Here is a 26,020-nt window from a genome sequence, read left to right as displayed (position 1 = left end):
TTTGGGTAGAAGCACCATAAATATATTTCTGTGTAGACAGGACACGATAAATAGTTGGTAGAAAACAACATCCGCACGGAGCCTGCTCCGCCAGGGCTGGCCAGGGCCATGGACGGGGACCCCGCGGGCGCTGAGGTAACGTCTGGTGGGAACTTTCCTCTCAAAGAGAAATCCCCGCGGGACGCGCAGCCTTGCAGGGCAGCCCGGGGCTTCCGAGACCTGCCTGCCAGCCGCCCGGTCCGACCCCGCGGTGCCCAGGGCAGGGGGTGGGCGGCCGTCCCTGCCAGGTGTGGGCTAGGGACCAGGACCGTGGGCTTCCCCAGGCCTCCGGGGTGTGCAGGGGGCCGTCAGCCCGTCCTCAGCTTCAGGACGCGGGAGCGCGGTTCCTTGGCGCTGGAGTAGACGAGGTAGGAGCCGGCCGCCGTGCGGAACGCCTCCCAGTCTCTGCAGCCGAAGGTGGGGAGGCTGTGCACCGCCACGAAGCCCTCGTAGCCCTGCCACCTGCGGGAGACACAGCGTCAGCCTCACCCCTGCAGGCTGACCAGGGAAGCGCAGCGTTGCCCTCTAGGGCTGCACCCGTCCCTCCAACCCCTGGGTGCCCCTGGGCTGTGCGATCTCCCTGTGCCTACGGGAGGGACACGGAGCCTATTCAGCCTACGAAGAGGGAACCTGAGGCCCGGAAGGGGCCCCCTACCCTGTCCAAGACCCCGTAGCTCCTCATGTCCAGCCTGGGTCTTGCCAGCCCGCAGACACCCCCGTGGGTGGGGGACATGGGCGGGATCCCGGCCGTGCCAGAAGGTTGGTTGTTGGCGCTGAGCTGGGACCTCCCCCTCCTCTGGGGCCGGTGTGGACGGTGAGCGCCCCCACGCACGCCTGTCACCACACAGGTGTGGGGTCCCTCTGTTTTCAAAGGAGGTAGAAGCTCCTGGCACAGCGCCGGCCGACCGGCCCTGACCCCCGAGCCCGTCCATCAGGCCACCTGCAGAGTCAGCGGTTCTGGGCTGTGCCCCCACAAGCGATCTGTGGGCGGGTGGCGTCCCCAGGACAGGGCGCTGGGGCCTAGCGTGGGAGGGTTTTCGTCTGGACACTCGTGCGGGTGACTTCGTGGGGGAGCCGGGCGGCTCCTGTCCCCACGCCCCGTGCGCCGTCCGCCAGCCCCTCCTGCTCACACGCACTCTGCATTTTCTTCCTGCGCATGTCCTTGTCCCTGATCCAAATTAACACCGTCTTTTATCAAGTTTTCTTTGATTCTGAATGCGATGCTTCTTCCACAGAAACCCTGAAGGTTGGGAGTCGCCCCGGCGGCCTTGTGTGCGGAAGCCCCCACGGCCTCCCGAGCCCCTGCGCGGCTGACTCGTCTTAGCCTCCCGCGGGCGATTCTGTTGTTCACGTTTTCCATTTGGATGTTTAATCCCCGTGAAGCTTGTTTCTCTCCACGACATGAGGCCGCCTATGGCCTCACCCCCTCCAGATGGACAGGAAACTACCTACGCTGCTTTGTTAAGTGACACGTCACTTGTGACACGTTCTTGTCCCGTGGACGATGAGCCCCTTGTCGTGACTGGAAGCCGCTGGCTGTCCTCTGGGCTGTGAGCCCCCCACCCCCGCGGGCTCACTTCCGGCACAACCGCGGCCGTCTGCACGCGGCAGGACTCTCCTTCGAGAGCCTCCTTTGTCAGAAATTTCTGGGCCGCCTTCGAAAATCTGTTCTTCCACATGAGTTCGCAAACTCATTTGTCCTCTTGGAAATTCTACTTTCTAGTAAGTTAGAAAGCCTAACGAAAACCGGTGATTTTTCTAGCGAGTGCGGATGCCCCGACTGTCTGGAGAGGAGGTGAGAGACGGGCTGCGCCAGTCGCTGCGGGAGAAATCAGGGAAGGCGCTCGAGAGACACGCCTGAAAAGAGCCAGGCCCGGGCGGCCTTGTGCGGGGTTTCGGCCGGCCGCAGGGAGAACGGTCTGCTGGGGAGCAGCTCTGCGAGTGAACTAGCCCGGCCCACGGGCGGAGCTGGAGAGCTCGGCCTGTGTGTTTGCCGAGCTACGCTCCAGATCAGACGGGGTAAAGGTAAGTCCCCGCGAGAAACGTCAGGCCCGCTCCTGCGCTTGAAGTCAGGCCCACGCGCTGGGACGTCGGCGGCGACCCCAGCCGCAGTGCAACACCGTTCGGGGCGCTCGCCTGCCGCGGGAAGGCCCGGAGATCCAACCTGCATCGTTACGTCCGCAGGCGGGCGGAGAAGAGCCAGGCCGGCAGGAGGGACCCGGCCACAACGGGCCACATCAGAACCACCGGGACACTCGGACCGCTCCCATCCGACAGCGACACAGAGCTGTGGCCATGGCGCCCCTGGCCAAGACTGTTCTGGGATTTCTAGCTACTTCGGCAAACCAGTGAGGAGAACAAACATTAGAAATCAGGGGACAAAGCTGCCTGTGCTCCCGGGTGTAATTTTACCCCCAGGAACTCCACGAGATTCTTCTCAAGAAAAACTAGCCGACCTGAGATGAGAATTCAGTCGGGCGTCTGGACGCGGCGGTTAAATCCTGGCAGCAGCTGGAAACGGGAAGGGAAGGGTCCCCGGGGTTGTGCTCACAAAACTTGAAAGCCGCCCAGAGCGAACCGAATGCTGAGGCCCCGCACCGTGTGAGACACACAAACCTGGGCCGATGGGGTAAGGGCGTCCGGCCACCATCCCGCACGGAGCTTCTCGCAGCGTGGAACCCCACGACCTCTCCCGCCACGGTGTCGGAAGCCTGCAGCTCCGGCCAGAAGCCCGCGGTGCGCGCGTCAGCGTGACCCCCGGGCCACCTGCTCTACTAGAATAGTGCGTCCCCAGCCCCCCGGGTAGACCCAGGGGGGAGGGAGGGGGCAGCCTTCGGAGGGTCTTTACCTGTAAATAATGCTGTTGACAGAGAAGGTGTTCCCGTCGAAGGAGTTCGCCACCACGAGGAAGTAGTCCTCTCCCACCGAGAAGAACTCCCAGTCCAGGGCGCTGCGGAGACGGGGGGCGGGCGTGAGCGGACCCGGGCACGGGCTCCGAGCCGGCTCTCCTAATCCCGGGGTCCCGTGACCCCCGAGATCCGGAGCAGTCTTCTCGCACGGTGAACCGGGTCTGCTCTGGGGAAGTACAACTCAGCTGTTTGCTTTTTAAAACATTTTTTTTTTTTTAATTTATAAACTACAACTAGCATGAACTGTGTCACCTTAGCAGTTTTCCGTGGTCTGAGGACGTTAGTAGCACCGTGCAACCATCACCAGCGGCCGTCTCCGGGACTCCCGCTTTCCCAAACCCAACCTCGGTCCCCGTTAAGCCCCAGCCGGGCCCCCAGAGCAGGCGTATTTCCACTCTTCAGAGCCACGGCATTTGGTCAATTGTCCCTCAGCGGGCGGTGGACGGGGCCCACAGGATGGACCCACGAGCGGGATGGAACGTCACTGGGCCGTGAAAAGCCGTGGAACCTGGGCTTGCGCCACACACGGAGGAACCTCGAGGACCGTGCCCAGGGAGGACGGCAGGCACCAGGGGTCCCCTCCCACGTGACTCCACGTGGACGAAACGTCCAGGATCGGGAGCTCCGTGGAGAAAGTAGACGGCTGACTGCCGGGCTGGGGAGGGGGAGGGACAGCCGAGTGGTGGGGGATTCCTCTTGGGGTGATGAAAACATCCTAAAACCACCTGGTGAGGGTTGCACGGATCTGCGAATTTAATGAAAACCATGGAACCGCGGCAAACAAGGGAAGTGCACGGTTGGAAAGTCGTAGGGCCAAGGCGAGAGTTTGGGCCCCACAGTCACTCAGCTGCCCTGGGAGGAGCCCCGAGAGACCACGGTGCGGCCCCACAGACGGGGACACGCTTGCGCACCGGGAGCCGCCGCGTGCCCGGCTCTGGCCGTGCTGCCCCCGAGGGCAGCGTCGCCCCGTAAGTGACCGGGCCCTGCCCCGCCCCCGCCCCCGGCCCCGGCCCCGGCGCACCTGCAGGTGGGAATCTCCTGGAACTTGACGAAGGTCTGCGCGGTGACGTTCAGCTCGTAGATGACCGAGTTGATGACGTAGGAGTCGTTGCGCACGCGCATCTCCACGTCGTAGCTGTGGCTGTTGGCGACCGCGAGGAAGACCCTCTCTCCAATGTGGAAAACCTCCCAGTCGGCGGCGCCGAACGTCTGGGCCGGGTGAGAAGGAGAGGAGTGTCCCTCTGCAGCGTCCCAGCTGGACCCCAGGCACGGCACGGCAGGCACCGGACCGGCGGCCCTCCCCCCGCCGGCTTTGCTCACTTCCCAGCCTCACGGCTGCCACCCCCGTCCTGTGTGTGGTGCCCAAAGGCGCCCACACCAGAGAGATCACCCGTGCCAAGTGCTTCTTAGCCTTCCGTGCCTCCCGCTCCCCCAGCCCCAGTGCTGCCCGTCCTGCAAGTTCCAGCCGCTAAAACACCTCTTCCGGGGAGCCCTCCCTGCTTCCTCCAGTCCCAGCTCTGACCTCTGAAGCAACCTCTAGGCACTTGTGTTTCTCATGACATGCTGTCCCGGGCCTGAGGCTTTGCCTGAGTCCGATCAACAGCCCCACCCCTGGGACCCCGTGCGTGCTGTTCCTCCAGAAACCCCTCATCACCCTCGAGGGTGAGGTGTGCCCGGGAAACAGGGCGGGACTGGGGACTGGTACGCGGGCAGTGCCGGCGCGCTGTGGAGCCTCTGCCCAGAGCGCACGCTGCATGAGCTGACTTGCATGGGGGCCCAGGAGGGGGACGTTTCTGCCCCGTTTGTGGCCAGCATCTCGGGGATTATGGGGTGCCGGTCCCCAAGGAAGGATGGGGCCAGAGGAGCCCAGTGCAGGCTCTGAGCCCCGAGGAGAGAGGTGGGGCCCGAAATAAATGGGGCATTTTCCTGGGGCAACGAGGGGGTCCATGCAGGGGAGGCCCTTTGGGCAACCGCATAGGAAGACTGAGGATGGAGGGGGTCAAGCCGGAGAGGGCGAGCGTGGCTCCCTGTGCGGGTCTGTGGCCGATGGAAGAACCGTCGGGGAGCCTAAGCCACAGCGAGTGGACGCCGCCGGGCTCTCGGCGCCCGTGTCAGCACAGAGGGGTTCCATTGGCCCCGTCTGTCCCCGTGGGCCACAGAAGCGGGCATGTGCGTGGACGGACATCCAGCCTCCAGTGCAGACCACACCGTCCCCTGCTGACCAGGCGCAAACACAGCTGAGCCCGCCTCACGTGGAGGCTCCGGACAGGGCCAAGGGCAGGCCCACCCCACAGGGGCCGTGACCCCAGAATGAAGGGAATCCTGTGCACGCGGCGCGTGTTTGCCTGACTCCCCCTCCTGCCGCAGGGACAGGCCCTCGGTGGGTGCAGCAGGCTGGCTGGCTGGGGGTCTCCAGGGGAGAGTCTGAGCTTCCGAAGCGGCTAGACATGAGAGGGAGCCCCCGAGACAGGAGGGAGCCCCGAGGGGGAGCCCCAATGTCGCCTCTTGACCTCTCGGGGTCTCGTCCAGCTCCTGAGCTCACACCTGGGGCCGGCATCCAGGGACTCAGGGGCAGCCGCCGGGAGGCTGGAGGCTTCCGCAGAAGGCAAGAGCGATGTGTGATCGAGAGAAAAATGGATCGGAAACGCGGCAACAGCGCAAACACCGCCGCTGCCCACGCAGGCCCCGCGAGGACTCTGGGGAGAGCCGTCGGGAAACACGCCCGCGGCCAGCGCAGAAGCGGATGTTCTGCAGCGTGAAAACCGCGGGAGCCGAGGCGTCGTCTCTAACGGAAATGTCGTGTCTCGATTTGGGGGGACGGGACAGTTCCTGGGCTGTCCCGGAGGGACAATGAGGCAACCGCAGGGAGACCGTCCGGAGTCGTCTGAACGGAAGCGCACGACGGGGAAAAGAGGTCCTAAGACACACGGACAGAGCCCACGCCCCGCGGGACCATGTGACGTGGTCGGGCACCTGTGGGGGGCAGGAGGAGGAGACAGAGAGGACCTTACAGAGCCCACGCCCCGCGGGACCATGTGATGTGGTCGGGCACCCGTGGGGGGCAGGAGGAGGAGACAGAGGACCTTCACCAGCACGAGGGCTGGACTGTTTCCAGACTGGATTAAAACCACCAACCACAGGTCCGAGAAGGTCAGAGACCAGCGCAGAGTAAGTAAGAGACCCATGCCTGGACACGTCGAGTCCCCGTAGCTGGCGCAGAAGACAGGCTGAGAAGCTCGAAGGCAGCGGGAGACGACACGTCCTGGACGGCAGGGCGTGGGGACAACGGGGCAGCGACACCGGGGACGAGGGGAGCTCAGCGTCCACGGGAAAACGTCCTCCGCGTCATCGAATGGAAAACACGGGTGGGAAGGTGAGGGTGTGCGGGCGGACGTGCGGCCCCGGGAGGTGAGCTCCCTGGCCCATCTGTCACCTGCTTGGGTGTCACTGTCCTCACTTGCAAACTCGGGATGTGCGGCCCAGCCTGCCTGCTTGTCCCCTGTCCAACCCCAGCCACAGGACCAAGACCAAAGTGCGTGGCTCGAGGCGGCATTCTCTCCACGCCCAGCAGAGGGGGCCGTTGTCTGCCGGGGCCCCTCTGACCTCGGAGAGCAGTCCTCCCGCGGTCCGCAACGGGCCCTACTCCAGCGGCTCCAGAAACAGGTCTGGACCTGTCCTGAGGAGCGGAAACAGGTGGGTTTCGGCTGAAACAGTAAGACTCCCTGGACACGGACAAGGGGACGTGGACCCCCGGCGGTCACTGACTTGGCCTGGGCGCCGGGGGCTGGGCTCAGGCCCGTCTGGATGAGCGTGTCTGTGGCTCCACGAGGGGCGCGGGGTCTGTCCCCTGGGGTCGCCTCACATCCAAGCAGGCTCACGGACTCCTGCGGCCCACGAGCCGTCAGCATGGTCCCCAGGACACCTGCTGGGGACCCACGCCCGCGCGGAGAGTCACACGGGCGCGAACGGGAGCGTCAGTCCACCGGACCACAGACTGCCTCCAGCCCCGCGCTGGGGAAGCTACACCACGGGGAGACGCACGAGTACAAACGTGCGAGTCTGCAGCCCCGCAGGCACACATACGTGCCCACGCCACACGCTCCTGCGTGCACACACCCGCACACACACTGTACCCACATACCCACACACACCTGCACACACACAGGCATGGGCACACCCGCAGTGATGTGGCCACAGGTGGCGTAACACCCCCCCCCCCCCGGGCACCAGGGCTTCCCTCCGCTCCCAGCCACAGAACCTCAGCCCGCTTACTCGCCTTCAGGACCAGCATGGAGGTGTGTGCAGACGGGGCCCCGAGGGGGGCTGTGGGAGGCTCCCGGAGCGTGGGCAGAGGAGGTGCCGGGGTGGGCGGATGGCCAAGGGGGTGGCTGGCAGCAGAAGGCAGGGAGGAGCCCTCGGTGCCTGAGTGGTTTGAGGGGTGTCGCCTGCCCCTGCTCCACGCCCCCATACAGCAAGGACTGGGGTGCCTCATGCACTTCCAATTCCAGGTAAGCAGGGGTTTCAGTCTGTGTGTGTCCTGTGCACTGCTGGGGACAGACTTTACGAAAGTTATTCACGGTTTACCTGGAGCCTAAGTTGAGCTCGGCATCTGGGGTTTTATCTGGGCACAGGGTGGCCAAGACCCCAGGAGGCCTCCCGGGGCCACAGCCATTGGCCGTCGATGACCCCTTCCTCCCCACGCAGGGCTGCTGGAGCCCCTCCCAGAACAAGGCCACCCCCGCACCCTCGGCTCCGAAGCCAGAGTGGGGAGCATCTGCCTGACCGGGGGGAGCAAGGGCCTCGGGCCTGCTGTCAGGCGGCTCCGGGACCCCAGGCACACGAGGGACTCACAGGAATTCCCACATCAGACAGGCCTGCCAAACCCTGCCTGGCACCCGGCGAGGTGGCCGGCACCTGCTGGGCTGGGCGGGCCCCTCCCGCCGTCCCTCTGCACGGAATTCCCCTGGGCCTGTCCCGACCGCCCCCGGCACGGTGCCTGTCTGCCCGGGTGCCTTGCCAGGATGATGGCTTTTCAGGGACTTGGCAGCCAGACACACCTGGAGTCCCCAACAGCCTCCCTCGTGGATGGGTGGGCTCCCGGTGGCTCAGGCTGGGCCAGGAGGCCCTTGGGTTCTGGCTTCAATGGAGCAAAGCATCAAGGTCGGGAGTGGCCGGGGGCAGGACAGGGAGGCAGGTGTGCTGCCAAGGGAAGGCGGGCGGCCCCCAGCGGGCCCCAGGGCAGCGCTGCTGCCAACCTCATGGAAGGCAGTCGGCCAGGGTGGGTGAACTCCAGTTCCGGGGGCTCTGGGGGAGCAGCACCCTCCCTGGCTGATCTCTGGGTCTCCCCCAGGCTGCCTGCCCCCCCCCCCGAGCCAACAGAAGGCGCCAGGAGGCAGCCTGCGTCCCAGGGCCACCCCGCCGTGCTGACCCCGAGGGGCTCTGCCGCCACCCAGCTTGCAGGCACGGCTGTCATCCTGCGAACTCTTGTCTGCCTCCCAGCTGCCTCCGGACACTCACGCACTCGGTGCAAACGGAGCCTCTGACGAGCCCCAGCTTCACCCGCTGCCCCCACACGCACGCTGACCGCCGGCTCCCCTCAGCCCGTCCCTCCCTCAGCGGCTGCCCCCGTCCCTGGCACCTGAGACTTTCCCCCGGGAGTCCTGGGGGCGCTCTGCCAGCCCCTCGCGCCCATCAGCCCGCCGCCCGGGGCCACAAACCCCGACGTGGTCAGCGGCTCCCTCCCCTCCCCCACGCCCCATGCTGGGTCCACATCTGATGACCGTGACCGCCGGCCCCACGGCCCGTGAGCGCAGGAGGCTGGATTTCCCGTGGACAGAGCTCCTGCCTTCCTGGACACACCCAGCCCCGGCCCCCTTGGCTCTACGATGAGGAGGCCCAGTCATCGGAGCCCTGTATCTGCCCCCGGCTGGAAGATTCCGGAATTCCTGGGGGGATGCTGTGAGCAGCCAGCATCCCATTCACAGGCCACCAGCCCCGTATGGCCAGGGCGTTCCTTGCGAGCCGACCTCGGGTGCCCAGCGTGCCCCAGCTCCTTGCCAGTACCGTCCTGCGGGACGTCCTTAGACACCGTCGGCCCCACGCCCGGCCCCGCCCTCTGGAAAAGGACCCCGAGGTCTTTCAAAGCTCCTTGCCTGCTTCAAAGCGCACGGTCACAAAAGATGTTGTAAAACTTCAAACAGGAAACACTCAGGCAATGCCAGGATCTAAAAGGATTTAAACACAGTGGGGGGATCGCTGGCAAGCCATGAAAGTGGGCTGCTGCGGGGCTGGGCGGCAGGTGTGAGGAGATGAGGCGCACAAGGGAAGGCCTTGGGGCAGGGCACGAAGTCGCTGGTCCCTCGGGGCCTCCCTCGGTGGCCTGTAGGGTCGGGGGACGGTGGTGCCCTCGGGGTTCTGGCTCCTGGGAACCCCCGCAGACTGGGGCAGGCGCTCAGAGGCTGCCCCAAAGTATAGAACAGAGGCTGCCATCGGGGCTGGCTCTCAACCGATGTCGCCGGGCATGGAGTCCTGAAACCACGGTCCGGGAGCCTCTCCCACCTGCCTTCAGCGCAGGCTCAGCCCCCGGGAGGGTCTGCTCAGCAACACTCAGTCTCTCGTCCCAGCCCCCGGCGGACGGAGAGCTCTCAGAGGGACGAGCCACGCACCTGTGAGCTCAACCGATGTCGCCGGGCATGGAGTCCTGAAACCACGGTCCGGGAGCCTCTCCCACCTGCCTTCAGCGCAGGCTCAGCCCCCGGGAGGGTCTGCTCAGCAACACTCAGTCTCTCGTCCCAGCCCCCGGCGGACGGAGAGCTCTCAGAGGGACGAGCCACGCTCACAGGTGCGGGGAGAACACAATGGCCCCAGGGACCCCTTCCAGGGCCCCAGTCCAGACTCTGGGCTCCCCCGCAGTGATGGGGCCTCGTATGGACGGATGGACGGATGGCCCCTCCACACCCCTCCCGTGCCCCCAGCTGGGTCCCCTTGCTTGCCGCCTCCGTGTTTTCCTCTGTGAACTGGCCTGCGGGCGAACCGCGAGCCAGCTGAGCGAGGGCGACCGCCGATCTGCCTTCAAATCTCTCTACCAGCAGCGGAAAGGCTTTCCAGAGGGGGAGCAAGAAAGGTTGGCACCCGTGGGAATCCCAGCGTTTCTGGCCTGAGGCCTTCAGGAACAGGAAAAACCACGTCCCAAGCACAGGGCAGGGCCCACGGCCATCCGGTCTGGCCGGCTGGGGAACCCGGCTTATCGTCCGGGGTCTGGGCCCCTGGAGACAATGTGGCCCCTGCCTGGGGGCTGTGGGCGACGGTGCCCCTTAAGGGCTCCCCGGGAAATGCCTCTGACTCCTGGAGCTCTAGGGAGAACACGCGGCCCTACTGTCCTTCACCGCCCCTGCCCTTGTCCCTCTAGCAAGGAGCCCCAGCACAGACACTCAGTGTCGGACCCCAGACCGAGCCTGCGGGCTCTGTCCACGGGGCGACTCCAGCATCGAGATGTCCCTGTCAGCACTTACGGTGTCCAGACCACCTCCCCGTGTCACTCCCGCCGAGCCCTGCCCTTGTCCGGGGTTTCAGCGGTAGGAGGAGCTCCGTGCCACCCCAGCGACAGTCCCCACAGGCAGGTCAAGCAGACTCTGTTGAACAGTGACCACCCTGCCCGTGGCTCCTCGCACACGAGCCCCGGAGTGTTGCCCGCGGCGGCGGTCCGAAAGCCGGGGATTGCCGCTGCAACCCCAACCCGTCCCGCTCCCCTCTTTTCCCTTTTTGGGGAAGAAAATCCCCATCTCTGCCATGACCTTGTGTTCCAGCCTCACGCAGGTCCTGCCCCTCCCCGGGAGCTGTTCCGTCCTGCTCTGTGACCCGGATAGCCCCCTGGGGACGCCGTGTCCGCAAGCCCCTCTCGGCGGCGTCTGCTGCGGCTCCGTCCCTCCGTCCTGCCTTCACGCCAGCCGGCCGCGCGTCCATGCTGCCCTCCTCTTCCCCAGCCGGCCCCGGGCCTCTCCCCGCAGGCCAATGGGACTGTCCTCATCACCATCTGGGCGGAGCCGCAGCTCCCACTCCGATTCCCGGTGTCTGGTGACTCCAGTGCACGCAGGCGCACACGTCGTGGGCTGCGCCCCCCACCCGGTTTCCGTGTCCCACGCAGCTGAGCCGACCAGCCAGCGCCAACACCGGGTGGGGGCTGACGGCCGGTGGGGGCTTCCCGCCTCTCCTCGGATGGAGAAGCCACACGGCAGAGGAGCTTGTCACGCTTCACCGGGTGGGGACTAACCCTCGGTGGTGGCCTGAGTTCCTTCTCCCGCCCACGGCACAGCACACAGACTTCGGACTGGAAGTGGTCTCGTTTGGAACCCAGGGGAGAAACCCGCGGAGTGGCAGCCTGAGCCTCGCAGATCTGGTCTCTGGGGCCAGCGTCCCCCAGCGGCCGGCACGGTCCCGGGTCTGGGAGCCCCTCGATGGCTCATTGCTCTCCGCTCCCGCGTCACTCCTTCTGGGTCTCGTGGGTTGATGCCCTCGATCTGTCTCATCTTCTCCTTGCATCTAGATGTTTCCCCCGCCTCGACTTTCCAGTCTGGTTGACACGTATCTTCCTGTAGGGCCAGAAACCCTCTTTTTAATGCCCAAGAACTGTCCCTTCATGGCATCTGGTACAGACTTTACGAAGGTGATGTCTCCTTGAGTTCTTCTGAAGGTAATTAGAATTTAAAGGGTAATTAGGGTAATTGCAATTTTCAAAATCCCTCGTGTTCCTAGAGTTAGCTGGGTTTGGTCCGGCGCGGGTGCACGTCTATACACGAGCTTGACTGTTTCGAGTCTCGGTCCTTCACCAAAGCCAGGAGGCCCCCCGCTGTCCGTGCGTGCCCCTGGGGAGGATGGCGGCGGGTGGCTCTGTCCCTGCCAGGCGGTGCCTCCGGGAGCAGCCCTTGATGAAGAAGGTGGTTCTACCGGGGCCTTCGGTTCAAGTGCAGAGAGTTGGGATCCCGGTGCTGGTAGCCACAGGACGACGATCTCCCGGACGATCTCCCGGAAACCCTCCCAACCCGGCAGGAGCCTGAGTCCTACCAAACGCGCGGTTTCTTGGTTCTGCTCAAGACCCGGCCAGGGTGGCCACGCGGCCGCAGGCAGCTCCCTCCTCGCTCATTATGGGACTCTGTTCTCAGGACAGGTTGGGGCCTGCTCCCTGCCCCCGCCCACCCGCCAGCTCCTTGGAAGCACTCATCCCGCATGACCCTACAGAATGAAGCCTTCCGTTCCCGCGGTCGCCCCGCCGCGGGCCCCCGATGCATGGGCACGTGGACCCCCTCCCCCAGCTGGCCTCCACACGACATCCTGTGCGGTTCCGCCATGAGCTGCCGTGTGCCTGTCACCGGGCAGGCCCTTCCACAATGGCTCTGGGGCCCGTCATCCGCCCCAGCCCGTGCATCCAGGCCTCCCATCGATTCCCTACGTGGCCACCCAGGGTCGGCTCCCAGACACTCCGGCACCACCTTCTCATGGGCTGGACACTCGTCCCACACCAGCCGGCTGCTGAACCCTTTCCAGTTGGCGAACCCACGCCCAGCCCCGTTGTTGGGCACGGCTCTGCCCCGGCCAGCCCACCTGGCATCTGGGGTCCTGGCTCAAGGCAATGGCAGGCGTCGTGGAGGGAGCTTGTGCTCGACGATCTGTCCACCACTGGGCGCCCATCCTGGCTCGGCCAGGTGCCGGTCCCGGGACCCTGTGACCCTGTGCCCCGGCGCCCCCGGGCGTGAAGGGAGAGTGCGGGCGGCTCACAGGGCGGCGGTGAAGGCCGGCTGGGCGGAGGGGGCGAAGCTCCGGGCTCCCGCACTTTCCGCCAGCCTGGCTCCGTGCTCAGCCCCCGAGGCCCGCACAGAGGCCCGTGGCTGCGAGGACTCCTGCCCGCCGCCAGCCCTCTTCTTCTGGGTGCCCCGTCTCCAGAGTCGCAGCCCCAGGAACCCCCTCCTCCTGCCAGGAAACTCGGGGCCGTGCCTCGTGCTCACCCCAGGCCGCCTTGTCCCACACAAGCTTCAGTGTCGCTCCGCAGCTGCCCGGACCTCCCCGCGCTGGGCACACGGCCCAGCCACTCCCTCCTGCCCGCGGCCACGAGGGGCCACTCTCTTGGCTCTTCTCGGCGGCCTACACATCGCGGACCCGGCCGCCTCCCGCGGCCCCACCCTCTGCGGCTTGCCCTCATGTCCCTCCCCGAGGGAGCCGCACTGACTGCCAGGCAGACAAGCAGAGGATGTTCCGGAAGGATCGGGGAGGAGGAGTCCTGTCGGCGGCGACAGCTCTCCATGGTGATTGCAGTGAGCAGAGAACGCGGCCCGGAGCTCCATCGCGAGCCGGGAAGGCAGCCAGCGCCCGCCCGGTGTCCCAAGATGGGTGGCGTGCGTCCCCACCCCGCCCCTGCACCTGCTTCCCACGACCCTCAGCCAGGCCCGGAGCCTGCGCGATGGCGTCCCAATAGACCCATGTGGCCCCTCGCTCCTCTGCACTTTGCCAGACTGCCCGTGGAGCCTGCAAGCCGCTGAGACTTCACGGTTTGAAGGGACAGTGGCCAGTGCTGTCCCTGCCCCCATACTTGGGCCCGCTGGGGCCCTGCTGCCTGGCTGCCCTGGGGCAGGAGTCTGATGCCCACGGGCCCTTCAGACGGTCAGGGCCTGGCCAGGGCCCACGAGCCCCACTGAGCACCCTGAGCTGCCCAGGAAGCTCCTGCCAGAGGGAGGGCAGGGCCGCGTCCTACCTCAGTGTCAGGCTCATCTCGGGGCAGCACGGGCTCAGCCTGAGCCTCCCGTGGGGGGCAGTGCTTGGTGAGGGCCTGCAGCCGGGCACCAGTCCTGGCTCTCCGGGTCCCCTGTCTCTAGCTGCCGTGTGGCAGAAGCCGGGTGGCCAACGGAGGCGGGACTCGGGGCTCCCACGGCTCCTTACCAGGAAGGCCTGGAAGAGCCGGAAGGAGCCGAGGAGCCAGACGTAGAGGTGCGAGTGCAGCTTCGTGGACGTGCCGTTGAAGGCGTTGGCCACCACCAGGAACGAGTAGGGCCCCACGGTGAAGAACTCCCAGTCGTAGGCGCCGGACGTGGCGATGGTCTGGTTGGCTTCGAAGAGGCGCGTCCTCGGGTTCCACTTGTAGATGACGCTGTCGATGTTGTGGTTGTCGCCTGCGAGCCAGCGGCCGCCGTGAGGGACGCCAGGCAGACGTCCCCCAGCCGCGGTCACTCAGGCCATCACCCCAGAAACCAGGCCCCCAGCCCCGGCCAGGCCTGGCCCCCACTCTGCACCTGCTGCGTCCCAGGGTTTGTGCCCAGAAGGCACGAAGCAACGTCCCGCATCCCTCCAGCGACTGCCCGCACACTGTCCGCAGCCGTCCCTCTTCCCGCCCAGCAGCTGACCTTCCCGCCGCCCCAGCCCGCCCAGGAGGAGGCTCGTTAGTGGGTTAGTTAGCTGCTTCGTTTCAAATGCGGTGGTCGGGCCCGCATCCCCGCCCCCACTGTGCGGGCCCCCACGCAGACGGTGCACCTGTCCTCCGGCCTGGACGGGAAGGAGGCGCTCAGGTGTGTTCACCCGGATGTCACCGGGCCAGGTGTGATTCGTGATTTGTTAACCAGGTGGAGACAGACTGGCAGGTGAGTCAGCCTCCCCCTCGCCCCACCATGGATTCCTTCCGTGTGCGTGGCCACGGCCTACCTTCCCGGTGGTTGGCCACGGCCAGGAAGTGCTCCCCAGCCACCTCAAAGGCCTCCCAGTCCCGGGCGCTGTGGGTGGGGACCCTCTGGTAAGGCGTGAAGCGCAGCTTCCTCTGACTCCACTTGTAAATGACGGAGAACTCCTGACCCTTCTCATTCGGCTCGAAATTAGCCACAGCCAGGAAGACCTGAAAGACAGAGCCCGGGACGCTGGCTCTGGCGTGGGTGCGGGGGCTGCCGCTGCCGCGCGCCTGTGTCCCTTCGTCTCGTCGTCAGCCCGTCGCCCCCATTTCCATCCCCAGGCTTGGCAACGGCTTCATGCGCAGACTGTCCTCCATGCCCGGCCTGCGACAGGCCCGGAGGCAAGCCGGCTGGGTGTGTGGGGCTCGTCTGCTGAGCCCAGGAGCGGGCGTGCGTCTAGGAAGCCCTGCGCCTGCGTCAGGCACCGGACAGAACTTCTGCCCTTGTCTTGGCTGAATTTTCTAGTATTTCTTTGAGGCAACGTTAACATTTTTTATATGAAAATAACCCAAAGGCCAGAGCGCTAGTCAGCCATTCGCCGTGCAGGACGGGGAGCGCCACTGGGCTGGGGCAGACGGCGGGAGCGGGAGCGCAGAGCCCGGTCCATTCTGCTCCCTGGCCATCCTGGGGCGGGCCGCGGTGAGGGCAGGTTGTGCCTGGCAAACACGAGCTGTGGGTGAGCCACTGGGGGCTGGGGCGCAGGACAGCCGCCCCAGGACATTGCCCCTGGAGCCAAGGGTGTAGACGGAGCTGGTAAGACAAGGCATCGAGAGGAGGGCGTCCCTCGGACCCAGCGTCGGGGCCCCTGCTCCTTCTGGCCCAGGCTGCAAAGGGCCTGCCCGCGAGGGTCTCACCCCCAGCTCCGGCCCCGGCCCCCCGCCGGAGTCTGGCCCCTTCCCCAGAGGTTCCCACCTCATTGACCAGCTCCTCAAATGGGCCAACGAGCTTTTAGCTCAGCCCCGTTGGGTCTACGTCGAGCCGGACCGCAGGGTGGACGCGGTCTCGTCTCCATTCTGCAGGAAGCCAAACAGACTTCACGTGCTGGGATTAGAGACCCCGGCCAACTGCCCCACCGGGTAAGCTGCCGAGAACCCAGGTAAGACTCGGAAACCATGAGAAATACATTCCCGGATCATCCGTGCGAGCTGTCCCAGCCTTTGGGTTTTCCCGAGAGGAGAAGACCGAGATGGTCGCTGGCGCACACTTGCCTTTTTCCCGATGGTGAAGTGTCTCCAGGACTGGGCTTGGTGCGTGCGGATGTTCTGGTACGAGGCGAACTTGCCGTCTGTCCACTTGTAGATGGCAGACGTGGCTTTGCGGTTGGCGGCCGCCACGAAGAGCCCGGCCTCGGGGATGGCAAAGACCTCCAGGCCCAGCGTCTCCGAGGTGGTGAGGAGGCTCTGCTGCTCCTCCACATAGTCCAGCTTCTCCCTGGCCGCTGCGGCGATCGGAGCCGGTGAGGGCCTCCCGGAGCGGGAGCGCGACCCCAGGGTCCCACGCCCAGACACCCCTCGAGTACACAAGGGACTGGGGTCAAGACTCGCAAGCGGCGGCCGCAGCCAGCTCCCGTGTCCTGCGGGCGAGGGCCTCGGGTGCCCTGGGCAGCCTCGACTTCTCATCCCCACGCGGGAAGGCACCGCCGGGAGCGCTCGGGGGAACCGCACACCTCCAGCTCCCGCATCGCCGCCTGATGTCTGTGATCCGAGGGCGGACGGGGCGCCAGGAGGCTGCCCCCTGGGGCCACGGGGATGAGACGCGCAGGGGGGACGAGCCCTGCCCACATGACGCACGCAGGCCTGCTGGCCTGGGGGCTCGCTGCCCGCTCCCAAGCAGCACTGGCTCGAGAAGAGCCCCAAGTGCCAGAGCCCCCTCACCTGCTAACACGGAGACCCACTCGCTGCCCACGCACAGGAACAGCCCCTTCCGGCTGGCGTCGAACCAGAACTGGGCGGCCTCCTTCCTGGTGCACGGAGGCCGGGAGCCTAGCGTCACCTTCACGTCCGTTTCTGGGGGAGACAGGGAAGGGGAGCGTCCAGGCGCAGGTTCCCTGGAGGAAGGTGGAGCTGGGAGGTTGCCCCCGGCCCGGGCAGTCCTGCCACTGCCTCTGCACCCACGCGGGGACCGTGAGGACGCAGGGGTCTCCAACACGGCCCCCGGGAGGAAGTGAGGCCCCCACGGCAGGACGGAGGCCGCGAGGCTCACAGCCTCCCTGCCCACCGTCCCCTGGAATATCCTCAGTCATCACGGCCTGAGGCTAGTTTTGTCTTGTTCCCCGGCATTTGACCCCATCACTTCTGATGGCTCCACCTCCGCTCGGGTCAAGCCACATGGTCCTGAGGACGCTGCGAGACGGATTCACAGCGATGTGGGTGCTGCTGCCCGCGCTGGGGACACCTGGGCTCACAGCCTGCCTCCTGCCTCTTGTTCCGAGCTGGAACTGGACAGAAGCAGGAAATTTCCACTGGGCAGGGAAGTCATTTTCCTCTGGGTCTCTTCTTTTACAATAAAAATTATTCAAAATACAGTTACTATAAAATTATTCCAAATATCATGGCGATAAATGGCATCGATGTAGACTATCTTTGGAAAGATTTACTTACTTTACAGCAAGACAGAGCAGCAGTGGAGGGGGAGGGGTGGGGGGGAGCAGACTCCCCGCTCAGCACAGAGCCCAATGTGGGGCTCGATCCCAGGACCCTGAGATCATGACCTGAGCTGAAATCCAGAGCCGGATGCTGAACCAACTGTGCCACCAGGCACCCCAATCTGTAGACTATTAAAGTGCTCCCCAACGTGAACAAATAAAAAGCAGCCGGGGGTGGGGTGGGGCGCCTGGGTGGCTCCGTCGGTGGAGTCCAACTCTTGGTTTCGGCTCAGGTGATGGTCCCAGCGTCCTGGGATCGAGCCCTGTATCGAGCTCCCTGGTCAGCAGGAATCTGCTTCTCCCTCTGCCCCGCCCCCTCTTTCTCTCTCTCATTCCTTCTCTCAAATAAATAAAATCTAAAAAAAATAGCAGCAGAGAAGCCAGTGTTGCTGGGACTTGGGAAACCCAGGCCAGGACTGGATTGTGGGGGTGATGTGCTCGGGGCTCCCCGACTGATGGAGTGTGACCCTGAGGCTCGGGAGGGGCGGGGGCTGTCTCCCTGGCGGAGTGTGGGGACGCGGCTGCTCCGGGGCAGGGGTGTGGCTTACACAAACCGCCCCGACAGGACCTCTCTACCTGGAGAGCACACAGGCACACACTAAAGAGAGCAGGGCAGGGGACCCTCGGGGTCCCCCGGGGTGGGGGGCTGAGGTGTGGCTGTCAGAGGCAGATGGGGACAAAGACCTCACATACTGGTGTGGGGGCAAAGCAGGCGGCAGATGAAAGTCCGAAGGCCCAAGGGGAGGAATGTGACGTTAGGGAACAGCCCCTGGCGTCCCAAGCAGGACCAGCGGTTCCCTGGGGACACCACCCAAGTGGGGTTTGGCGGCCACTGGGCAAGCCTCCTGGAGGAAAGGTGGATGGTGCTGGCTGGTTTGACGGAGACAGTCCTTCTGTTCATTTGGTGATCACTCTCCTGTCTGCTCCCAGGGGACGTGGGAAAGCCACGAGGCTCGTGGGGCCACCATCAGTGAAGGGGAGTGGGTGGCGTTGACCTACTAACCATAGGGATATTTTAGCACCTCATTATCTTCTGGCTTCCCTGGGATACCCTGCAGGACAGGAGGGATGGACAGCACGGCCAGCTCGGCACTCGGGCAGGGACAGAGCCGCGGGGTGGCGTCTGAGCCGGGCAGCAGGACCAGCTGCCTCACCAAGCCCTGCGGAGAGACGGACGGCGCGTTCAGAACCTCGTCCCCAGAGTGCCAGGACCCCAGGGCTCAGCCTCTCGGACCCTGGGGGAGGGTGGGAACGGAGGATGGCCGGTCCCTCGACCTCCGGAGCTAGGAGAGAAGAGTCTGCTGATTGGCTGGGGGTGGGGAGCGCTGAGAGCAATGGGGGGGAATTCTCCATCATTCTAAGGTAACTGAGTCACGGAAGGGGTTTTTCCTGTGAACTGACCTAGGGTGACTGGGCTGTATTGCTCATCCAACCATCTGTCCTTTTGTCTGTCCATCCGTCCGTCCACCATCCGTCCGTCCACCCGCCCACCCACTCATCCGTCCACGCAAGCGCGCCATCCATACCTATTCACCAAGCGCCTATCGTGTCTCAGACACGGGTCTAGACACAACACAGCACGAAACAAATCCCTTGCGCTCAGGGAACAAGCTCTCCCGGCTGCAGTCTAGGGGAGAGGCAGGTGCCGAGCACCCGGGGTCTGAGGGCGGTCGGGGCCGCAGGGGATGGGTGCGAGGCCCACCTCCGCTGAGGGGTGGGGGACGGTTTCCACAGAAGAGGGCACAGCAGGCCCCTGAGGGTAGAGGGTGTCAGCTGTGGGGGCCGTGGCCACGCGTGTGTCAGGAAGAGGGAACACGGCAGAATGTGCCTGGCCAGTAAGGGGTCCCAGTGCAGCCCAGGGTCCCTGATCCGCGTGGCACACAGCCCGCCTGTCAGCCAGAGCGTGAGGACAGCAGGCCTGCAGGGACAGTCCCTCTGTGAGCACTGCTGCTGCGGGCGGGAAGCCCCTCCCGTACCGTGAACAGGCCTTTGGTCCTCTTCCTGCTGCCGACGAAGAACCGGGCTCCTCGCACTGACAGGCCGGCCGGGAAGGGCACGTCAGCCATTCTGGAACCATGGGAGGGTGGTTTTAGGGCCACGGGGTGTGGCGGGGGCCGCAGTGTCACAGCCCATTTATGGAGAAAAGGGCCGGGGGGGCAGCCCGGGCAAGATACTGGCTTCCCGGGGCGGCTGTAACGATCACCACGCACGGCGGGGCTTCAACAGCGGACGGTCCCCAGCTCCGAGGCCGGAAGGGCGGGTTCCTCTGGCCTCTTCCAGCCGCTGGGGGCTTCTGGTGGCCCTAGCTTGGAGCCCATGCACCCCTCAGCCTCTGTCTGCGGGTGGCCTTCTCTTGCCTCTTCTCTTCTGAGAAGGACACTAGACTCTGGACGGGAGGTCATCCAGGACGACCTCAACTGAACTCGATCACACCTGCAAAGACGGTCTCCAAGCAAGGTTCTATTCTGGGGTTCTGGCAGACCTCAGTTGGAGGGACACTCTCTGCCCCAGAACAGGAGTCGTCCGCAAGTGTGGCTGCGGAGTTGTCCATACAGTGGCTCCTCCATCTCTCGGGAACCTACCGTGGCTCCCACTGGCATTGAGTCCCCAGTGCCCACCCTCCCCCAAGCCTGCGGGGGAGCAGATGGTGTCTGGGAGGGAGGGGTCCCTGCTGGGGACCTGGAAGATGTTGGAAACGTGGCCAGAGCTGGACTTTGATGTGGACACGGTGGATGAAGCTTGGGGTTGGTGGGGGGAAGGTGGGTGTCTGCTAGAGGGGAAGGTCTGGCTGAGCCTCTGGGGTGGACGGGCCAGGCGTGTGCTCTCTCCTCACTGCCTCCTGCATCTCGACGCCGTACCCTCCCGTAAACACACCTGCCTCTTCCAGCCTTGCATCCGGCTACAGCAGGCCACCGTGCGGCCGGTTCCTGACCGCCATCCCAGAATGCGCCGTGTTCCCATGGCAGCTCTGATCCCAGCGCGCCCTCCATGCACCCGCGAGGCCTGTGAGGCCCGATCCCAGGGCCCAGATTCCTCCTCGGCCCCATCGGCTGCAGCCCCAGCTCCTTCTGTCCCCTCCCTTGGCCCACGCTCCTCCCCGTCACAGAGCTGTCCCCACTGCTGGGTCCCCACCGTCATCGCCCAGTAAAGGCCCTGCCGCACCTGGGGGTCCCGGAGGGCACTGGTAGTAGAGATGTACTTAGACCAAGTGTGTGAATGAATGCAAGGATTCTTTTCATTGTGGACTAAGTGTCCTCTAAGAAAGCAGCGTGAGAGTCGACCTTTGCAAGTAATATTTGCAATAATGATAGATTTAACGTAAACAGCACAATTTATGATTTAAAAAAAAAAAGAGTGCCCAGCGCCCCTGAGCCCTGCTGGAAGCTGAGGGTGAGGGGGGTCGTCAGCAGCTGGCGGGGCTGTAGGGCCCTCTGCCTCCCTCCCTGGCCCAGCCCAGCACCCAGGGGACTGCGGGCCAGGGAAGGCGCTCTGGCCTCCGCGGGCCTGGGGCTAGGGTGGTGCTGGCATGTCTCACTGGAGCTGTAGTGGCCTCGCACTCCCTGGGTCCCGACCAGCAAACCGGGTCTTGGGTCCAACGATGTGCTGACACCACAGAGCCGAGCCGGGCTCGAGTCGGGTGCCGGAGCTCCTGGTGGGTTTGCTCTGTGGGCTTTTGCAATGTGACCATGCTCTGCGGGCGCGCCCCTCCCCCAACCCCTGCCACATCCAGCGCCCCCGGCCTGGGATCCTGCGTCCGCCCCACCCACCCCGCCTTTCCAGGGGATGGGTTTGGTCCCGGACCCCCGATGACCCTGTGTTCCTGCCCCAGAGCGTGGTTCCCAGAGGCTGTTTGCCCACAAGCCCAAGTGCCCAGGGTGGGCACTGCACAATGCCGGCCGTGCCTGGGACAGCCGCCCCGCCCCGCTGCCCTGGGCGCGTCTGGGCAGGCGTCGCACAGCCCCGTGCCCCCTCCCCGGGCGTCCTGCTACCTACATGTCCACCGGGAGGCCGCAGTCCGTGGTGAGGGAAAAGGATCCTTCGGACACGGCCAAGACCAGCGTGTGCCACTGGCTGTCCATCAGAGCGGGGCTGCGGAAGGTCACCCGGGTTTGCCAGGCCCCCGCCGTGTCCTGGCTGAGGAAGAGGAAGTGCAGCCGCGTGGGCGAGTACCTCAGGCCCAGCAGCAGGGCGTCCGGCTCCTCCGCCAGCACTGTGAACAGGTACTCGTTCTTCTGAAAGACAGGGTGAGGCCGGAAGGTCAGACAGGGGAGTGTGGGGCCGGGGAGGCTGGGCAGGAGAGCACGGGGCGAGGGAGGGGAGGGCAGGGCCGGGGAGGGGAGGGCAGGGCAGGCTCACAGGCAGGCCGTACTGCGGTCCGGTCTGTGATGAAACCACCAGCCCCGCTCCCACCTATCGGGACGGCTACTCTCCAACGCGCAGGACACGTGCTGGCAAGGCCGTGGGAAATGGGGCATTGGAACGGGGCGTGGAGGCGCGCCCTGGGGACCGGGGGTTGCCGCTCGCTGTAGCTGTTGGGGAGAACAGAGGGACGGGCCCTGGAAACCAGCGCAGGACCCAGCAAGTCCTCTCTGGGCCAGAGCGCGGAGGGAGGGGTGGGTCCCGGGCAGAGGCGGCACGCGGACCCCATCGTCCACAGGCGCTCACGTGCAGAAGCGGCCCAGGGGACCGTGGTCGGCCTGTGGGAGGCACGGTTACTCAACCTTGGACACGTCCCAGCATTCACACGGATGACCCTGGAGGCCGCACACTAAGGGAAGTCGGCCAGTCCTGCAGGACACGGACCACACGGTCCCAATCCGCGAGGGGCCCTGAGCCGCCACGTGCAGAGACAGAGCCTAGAACAGGGGGTGTGGGGGCTGGGGCAGGAGCGGCCGTGGGGCTCCGCGGGGAGATGAGAAAGTCTGCACCCGGACGGTGGGGACGGCTGCACGAGTGTGAAGGCCACACCTCGCCTCCCAGCTTGGACCACGCACATCTGAGCACCCGTCGGAGGCCCTCAGGGGCCCCAGCTCCCAGTCCACCCCAGCTGGCAGCTCCAAGCTGGGCACCAGAGCGGGCGTCGAAGCCAGGCTGCAGCGTCTCCCGCAAGCCTCCATCTCCTAAAACCACGACCCCCGCCCGGGCTACAATGCCGCGGACATAGTACAAGCCACCACAGTCCCCGTATTCGACCTAATACCTCACCCAGGAACACACACTTGGCACATGCGGGTCACACGGCCCATGGTGCTGAGGGGACACGGAGGCCCCATTGCTTTCCAGGCTGGGACGGGGCACCCGGACAACTTCCATGGCAGGGGAGCTCTCTCCCATGTGGCCACTCTCAGGGAGGGGGAGGCGAAACGTGGAAGCCAAGAACCACAGTCAGGATGAAATCCTCACTGTGGGGCTGGGGACACGAGACAAGAGGCCGGGAAGGGGCATTGGCGTCATAGCCACGGCCCTGCTGGGACAGGAATGCCCACGTCCCGGGTTCTGGCTTTGGGCACGCAGGGTCCAGCAGCCCTGACCTTCCTGGGCCAGGGTGTGCCTCCCACCCCCCGGGACCCTGCCCTGCGGGATTTCTCAGTCCCCCATTCCTAGAAATGTTCCTGGATGGAGGAGACCAATGTCTGCTCAGACCCCAGCACCCCCACCCCCATGAGGGTCGGAAGAAAGGAAGCAGATGCGCTGGTGAGTGACTTTATTGGGGTGTCTGAGCAGGCGCTGAGAAGTCAGCAGTTGAGGCCACGGGACCCAAGCCAAGAAACTGGGAGGGAAGGGCGGGGGACCCGGAAGTGCTGGAGGCCTCTCCTGGGAGCAGGAGCCCTGGGGGGCAGTGGGGTCAGTGTTCTGGGGAGCTATTAGGTCAAGGTCAGGTCAGAAGAGTGGACGCATGGTAGACGCTGTCCTGGGTGTGGGCAGCCACCTAACAGGTCAGGACCTGACTGAGGGGGTGGGGAGGACCACGGTCACTGGGTGGGTCCTGAGCCCAGCTGGCCCCTGGGAAGACGGGCCCCGTCAGCAGCAGGACTTCTGGGCCGAGGCGGGCATGCAGCAGGCGGGCCTGCACACGGGGCGGCAGAGCAGGGACATGCACGAGGACGGTCTGCAGCAGGACGAGGAGCAGGGGCTGGGCTGGCAGCAGGAGGAGGGCCCAGAGCAGACAGGGGTGCAGCAGACGGGCTTGCAGCACACAGGGGTGCAACAGACAGGGGTGCAACAGGCTGGCTTGCAGCAGACAGGGGTGCAGCAGACGGGCTTGCAGCAGACAGGGGTGCAGCAGACGGGCTTGCAACAGACAGGGGTGCAGCAGACGGGCTTGCAGCACACAGGGGTGCAGCAGACGGGCTTGCAGCACACAGGGGTGCAACAGACGGGCTGGCAGCAGCCTTCCTGGCAGGGGGAGGAGCTGCAGCAGGAGGGCTGGCAGCTAGACTGCTGGCAGCATGAAGAGCCTGAGCAGGGAGAGGCCTCACAGCAGACAGGGGTGCAGCAGACGGGCTTGCAACAGACAGGGGTGCAGCAGACGGGCTTGCAGCAGAGAGACACACAACAGTCTTCCTGGCAGGGGGAGGAGCTGCAGCAGGAGGGCTGGCAGGAGCTGGTGCAGGCTGGCTGGCAGGGGCTGGACCCGCAGCTCGCAGGGGTGCAGATGAAGGTCAGGCAGGAGGGGGCACAGCAGGGGGGGGCACAGCAGGAGGGGGCACAGCAGGGGGGCTCACAGCAGCTCTCTGGGCAGTCGTCCACCTTCCAGGAGTCGGGGCAGGCGTTGCTGGAGCAGACGGACAGGGTGGATGCGGCCATGGTGGGGCGGTGGGGCTGGAGGATGCTGTGAGTGTGAGTGTGAGTGTGTGTGTGAGTGTGTGTATGAGGCGCTGGTTGTCTGTCGGCTTTTATACCCGCCGAGGTGTGTGTTGTCCAGCAAGAGGCTCCGTGAGACTTCCCCTTCCTCGTGGCTGTTTTGGCTGAGCCCTGGGAGTGCTTATTACCGCCGGTTTATGAACACGAGAGCGTCTACTTGTAAAATGCCTGTGGTGGTTGAGGACGGGGTTGGCCCCTGACTTTGTTTGGGTCTTTAAGCCAACAGCACGGGAACAACCTAGTGTCCTGCAGCCCCGGCCGGACAGCCTGCCCACCGCGTCCTGCTCTCGGCTCCGGTTTGCGGGGCGAGTTGGGGGCTGGGCGTGGGCAAAGGCTGCGAATCCCAGTCCCGGGAGCAGGCAGGACGCAGAGCCAGGACAGTGTGCGCGTCCGCTGCCGGCGCCCCCAACACGGAGAGCTGCGTGGCGGCGATCAGGGTTGAGCGGGAAGGCGGACACCATGTCTCAGCCCGGAATGACCGAGAAGGAACGTGGAGAGCTTCAGAGGAATGAGGACGCGCTCAGGATCCCGTGTTTCCCCGCACGAGACTTCGGAAGGACGGATCAGGACCCGGAACGCTTCTCAGAGCAGAGGGGTGTGCGGACGTGGGGTTCTGACCAAACGTGGGAGGAGGCGGACAGAAATCGGTGCACGTGTCGGCACACGGGCGTGCTCGCTCCCCGACCTCAGCACCCTCGATGTCTCCGGAGAGGCTGGCATCGGCCCGCCGCTCAGCAAAGACGTGCGACCGGCTCTCCAGCGTTGGAGGGGGAGGGGCCGGACCACGGCCTCTGTGCCCCCGGTGAGAGGAAGGTACAGCCCTTCCCAGCTAGAGCTGTTCTGGAAAACTGCCGCCGAGCACCGCTGGTGGGAGCATCCCCAGACCAGCTGGTCCAGCAGAGTCAACGCCGGAACAAAGAGAAGGAAGATATAGAAAATAATCGAGAGAAAAAAAAAAATCAGCCCAAAGCAGATTGCAGGTCCCGCCATCTCAGGGAGAGGCACGCGCCCGCTTGACCCGACAGCCAAGCCGCGGCTCCCGGTCCTCCCCGCCTCCCTCCACGGACAACGCACTTGGTGGCGCTGGGTGGGACCCCGAGTCCCGGCGGTCGCCCACGCACCGCCCCTAAGCCATGCAGAAGGTCCCTCGTGCTCCCCACCCTAGCAACACCTCCCTTTGCCCCAAACCCTTGTGGCCACCGACTCTCGGTCACTGCCCTTGTGGCTTTTCCAGAATGTTCTATAAAGACAGTGTGCAGCCTCTGGGGTCTGGCATCTTGCATTTAGCAGAACCTGCTTGTGCTTCCAGGGCTGAGGGCCGGGCGGCCGTGCCCTCTCTTTCGTCCGATCGCGTTCCGGGCCAGGCCGGGGCCATAGTTCGGCGATTCTGCTGCCGGGTGGAGGACGTTTCCGTCGCATTCTGTTTTGGAGGGTTACGAGCGAAGAAAGCGGCCGCAGCATCAAGTACCGGTCTTTGCCCAGCAGCGGATTTTTGTTTCTCCAGGGCACACATGCAGGGGTGGCCTCGCTGGGTCATGGGCTCAGGGCACGTGCAACGTAATCAGAAACTGCAAAAGGATTTTGCCAAGTGTCCATTCCGTGCTGCGCTCCCTCCAGCGGCGTACAGGGGCTCGCGTGGCCCTGTGTCCTTGCCAGACCTCGAAGTTGCATTTTTTGGTTCCATATTGGCCATTCTAACAAGTGTGTGCGGTGTCTTACTGCAGTTTAATTTGTGTCCCCTGATGACTAATGCTGGGTTGAGACTCTTGAAGGCGCTTTCTTGCCAAGCTTTCCGAAGTGCCCGAATGACGCTATGTTTCCCCCAGCGCTGCTGGAGCTCCTCTCTCCTCCACGCCCCGGCC

At 65.1% G+C, this 26,020-nt stretch overlaps 2 protein-coding genes across 2 annotated transcripts; both read right to left on the bottom strand.

Annotated features, from left to right (window-relative positions):
* TSPEAR (thrombospondin type laminin G domain and EAR repeats) lies at nucleotides 1-22,411 on the bottom strand. Its single transcript, XM_045084546.1, has 12 exons — nucleotides 22,263-22,411; nucleotides 21,664-21,823; nucleotides 21,288-21,526; nucleotides 19,271-19,361; nucleotides 18,298-18,454; nucleotides 16,525-16,656; nucleotides 15,859-16,088; nucleotides 14,631-14,817; nucleotides 13,875-14,104; nucleotides 3,970-4,157; nucleotides 2,888-2,989; nucleotides 1-501 (listed from the first exon to the last, which is right to left on the bottom strand). The coding sequence occupies exons 1-12, from the start codon at nucleotides 22,409-22,411 to the stop codon at nucleotides 348-350; spliced, it is 2,019 nt and encodes a 672-aa protein (XP_044940481.1). The 3' UTR covers nucleotides 1-347.
* Nucleotides 22,412-23,315: 904 nt separating this feature from the next.
* Nucleotides 23,316-24,145, bottom strand: LOC123393185 (keratin-associated protein 10-1-like). Its single transcript, XM_045084354.1, has one exon. It carries the CDS (start codon nucleotides 24,099-24,101, stop codon nucleotides 23,316-23,318), a length of 786 nt encoding a protein of 261 aa, XP_044940289.1. The 5' UTR covers nucleotides 24,102-24,145.
* Between the last annotated feature and the right edge of the window lie 1,875 nt (nucleotides 24,146-26,020).

Source organism: Mustela putorius, unplaced genomic scaffold, assembly GCF_011764305.1.
Source record: "Mustela putorius furo isolate JIRA1106 unplaced genomic scaffold, ASM1176430v1.1 tig00000765_pilon_pilon_pilon, whole genome shotgun sequence".
Lineage (NCBI taxonomy): Eukaryota > Metazoa > Chordata > Mammalia > Carnivora > Mustelidae > Mustela > Mustela putorius.
This window is presented reverse-complemented; position numbering and strand designations above follow the sequence as displayed.

Excerpts from the sequence above, each read along its gene's own strand:
- TSPEAR (XM_045084546.1), bottom strand. The coding sequence starts at position 22,411 with ATGGAGGCTTGCGGGAGACGCTGCAGCCTGGCTTCGACGCCCGCTCTG. Across the intron at positions 18,455-19,270 it reads GGACCAAAGGCCTGTTCACG|GGCTTGGTGAGGCAGCTGGT; the intron begins GTACGGGAGGGG and ends GTCTCTCCGCAG. Across the intron at positions 4,158-13,874 it reads GGCTCTTCCAGGCCTTCCTG|ACGTTCGGCGCCGCCGACTG; the intron begins GTAAGGAGCCGT and ends CACCCGGCCCAG.
- LOC123393185 (XM_045084354.1), bottom strand. The coding sequence starts at position 24,101 with ATGGCCGCATCCACCCTGTCCGTCTGCTCCAGCAACGCCTGCCCCGAC.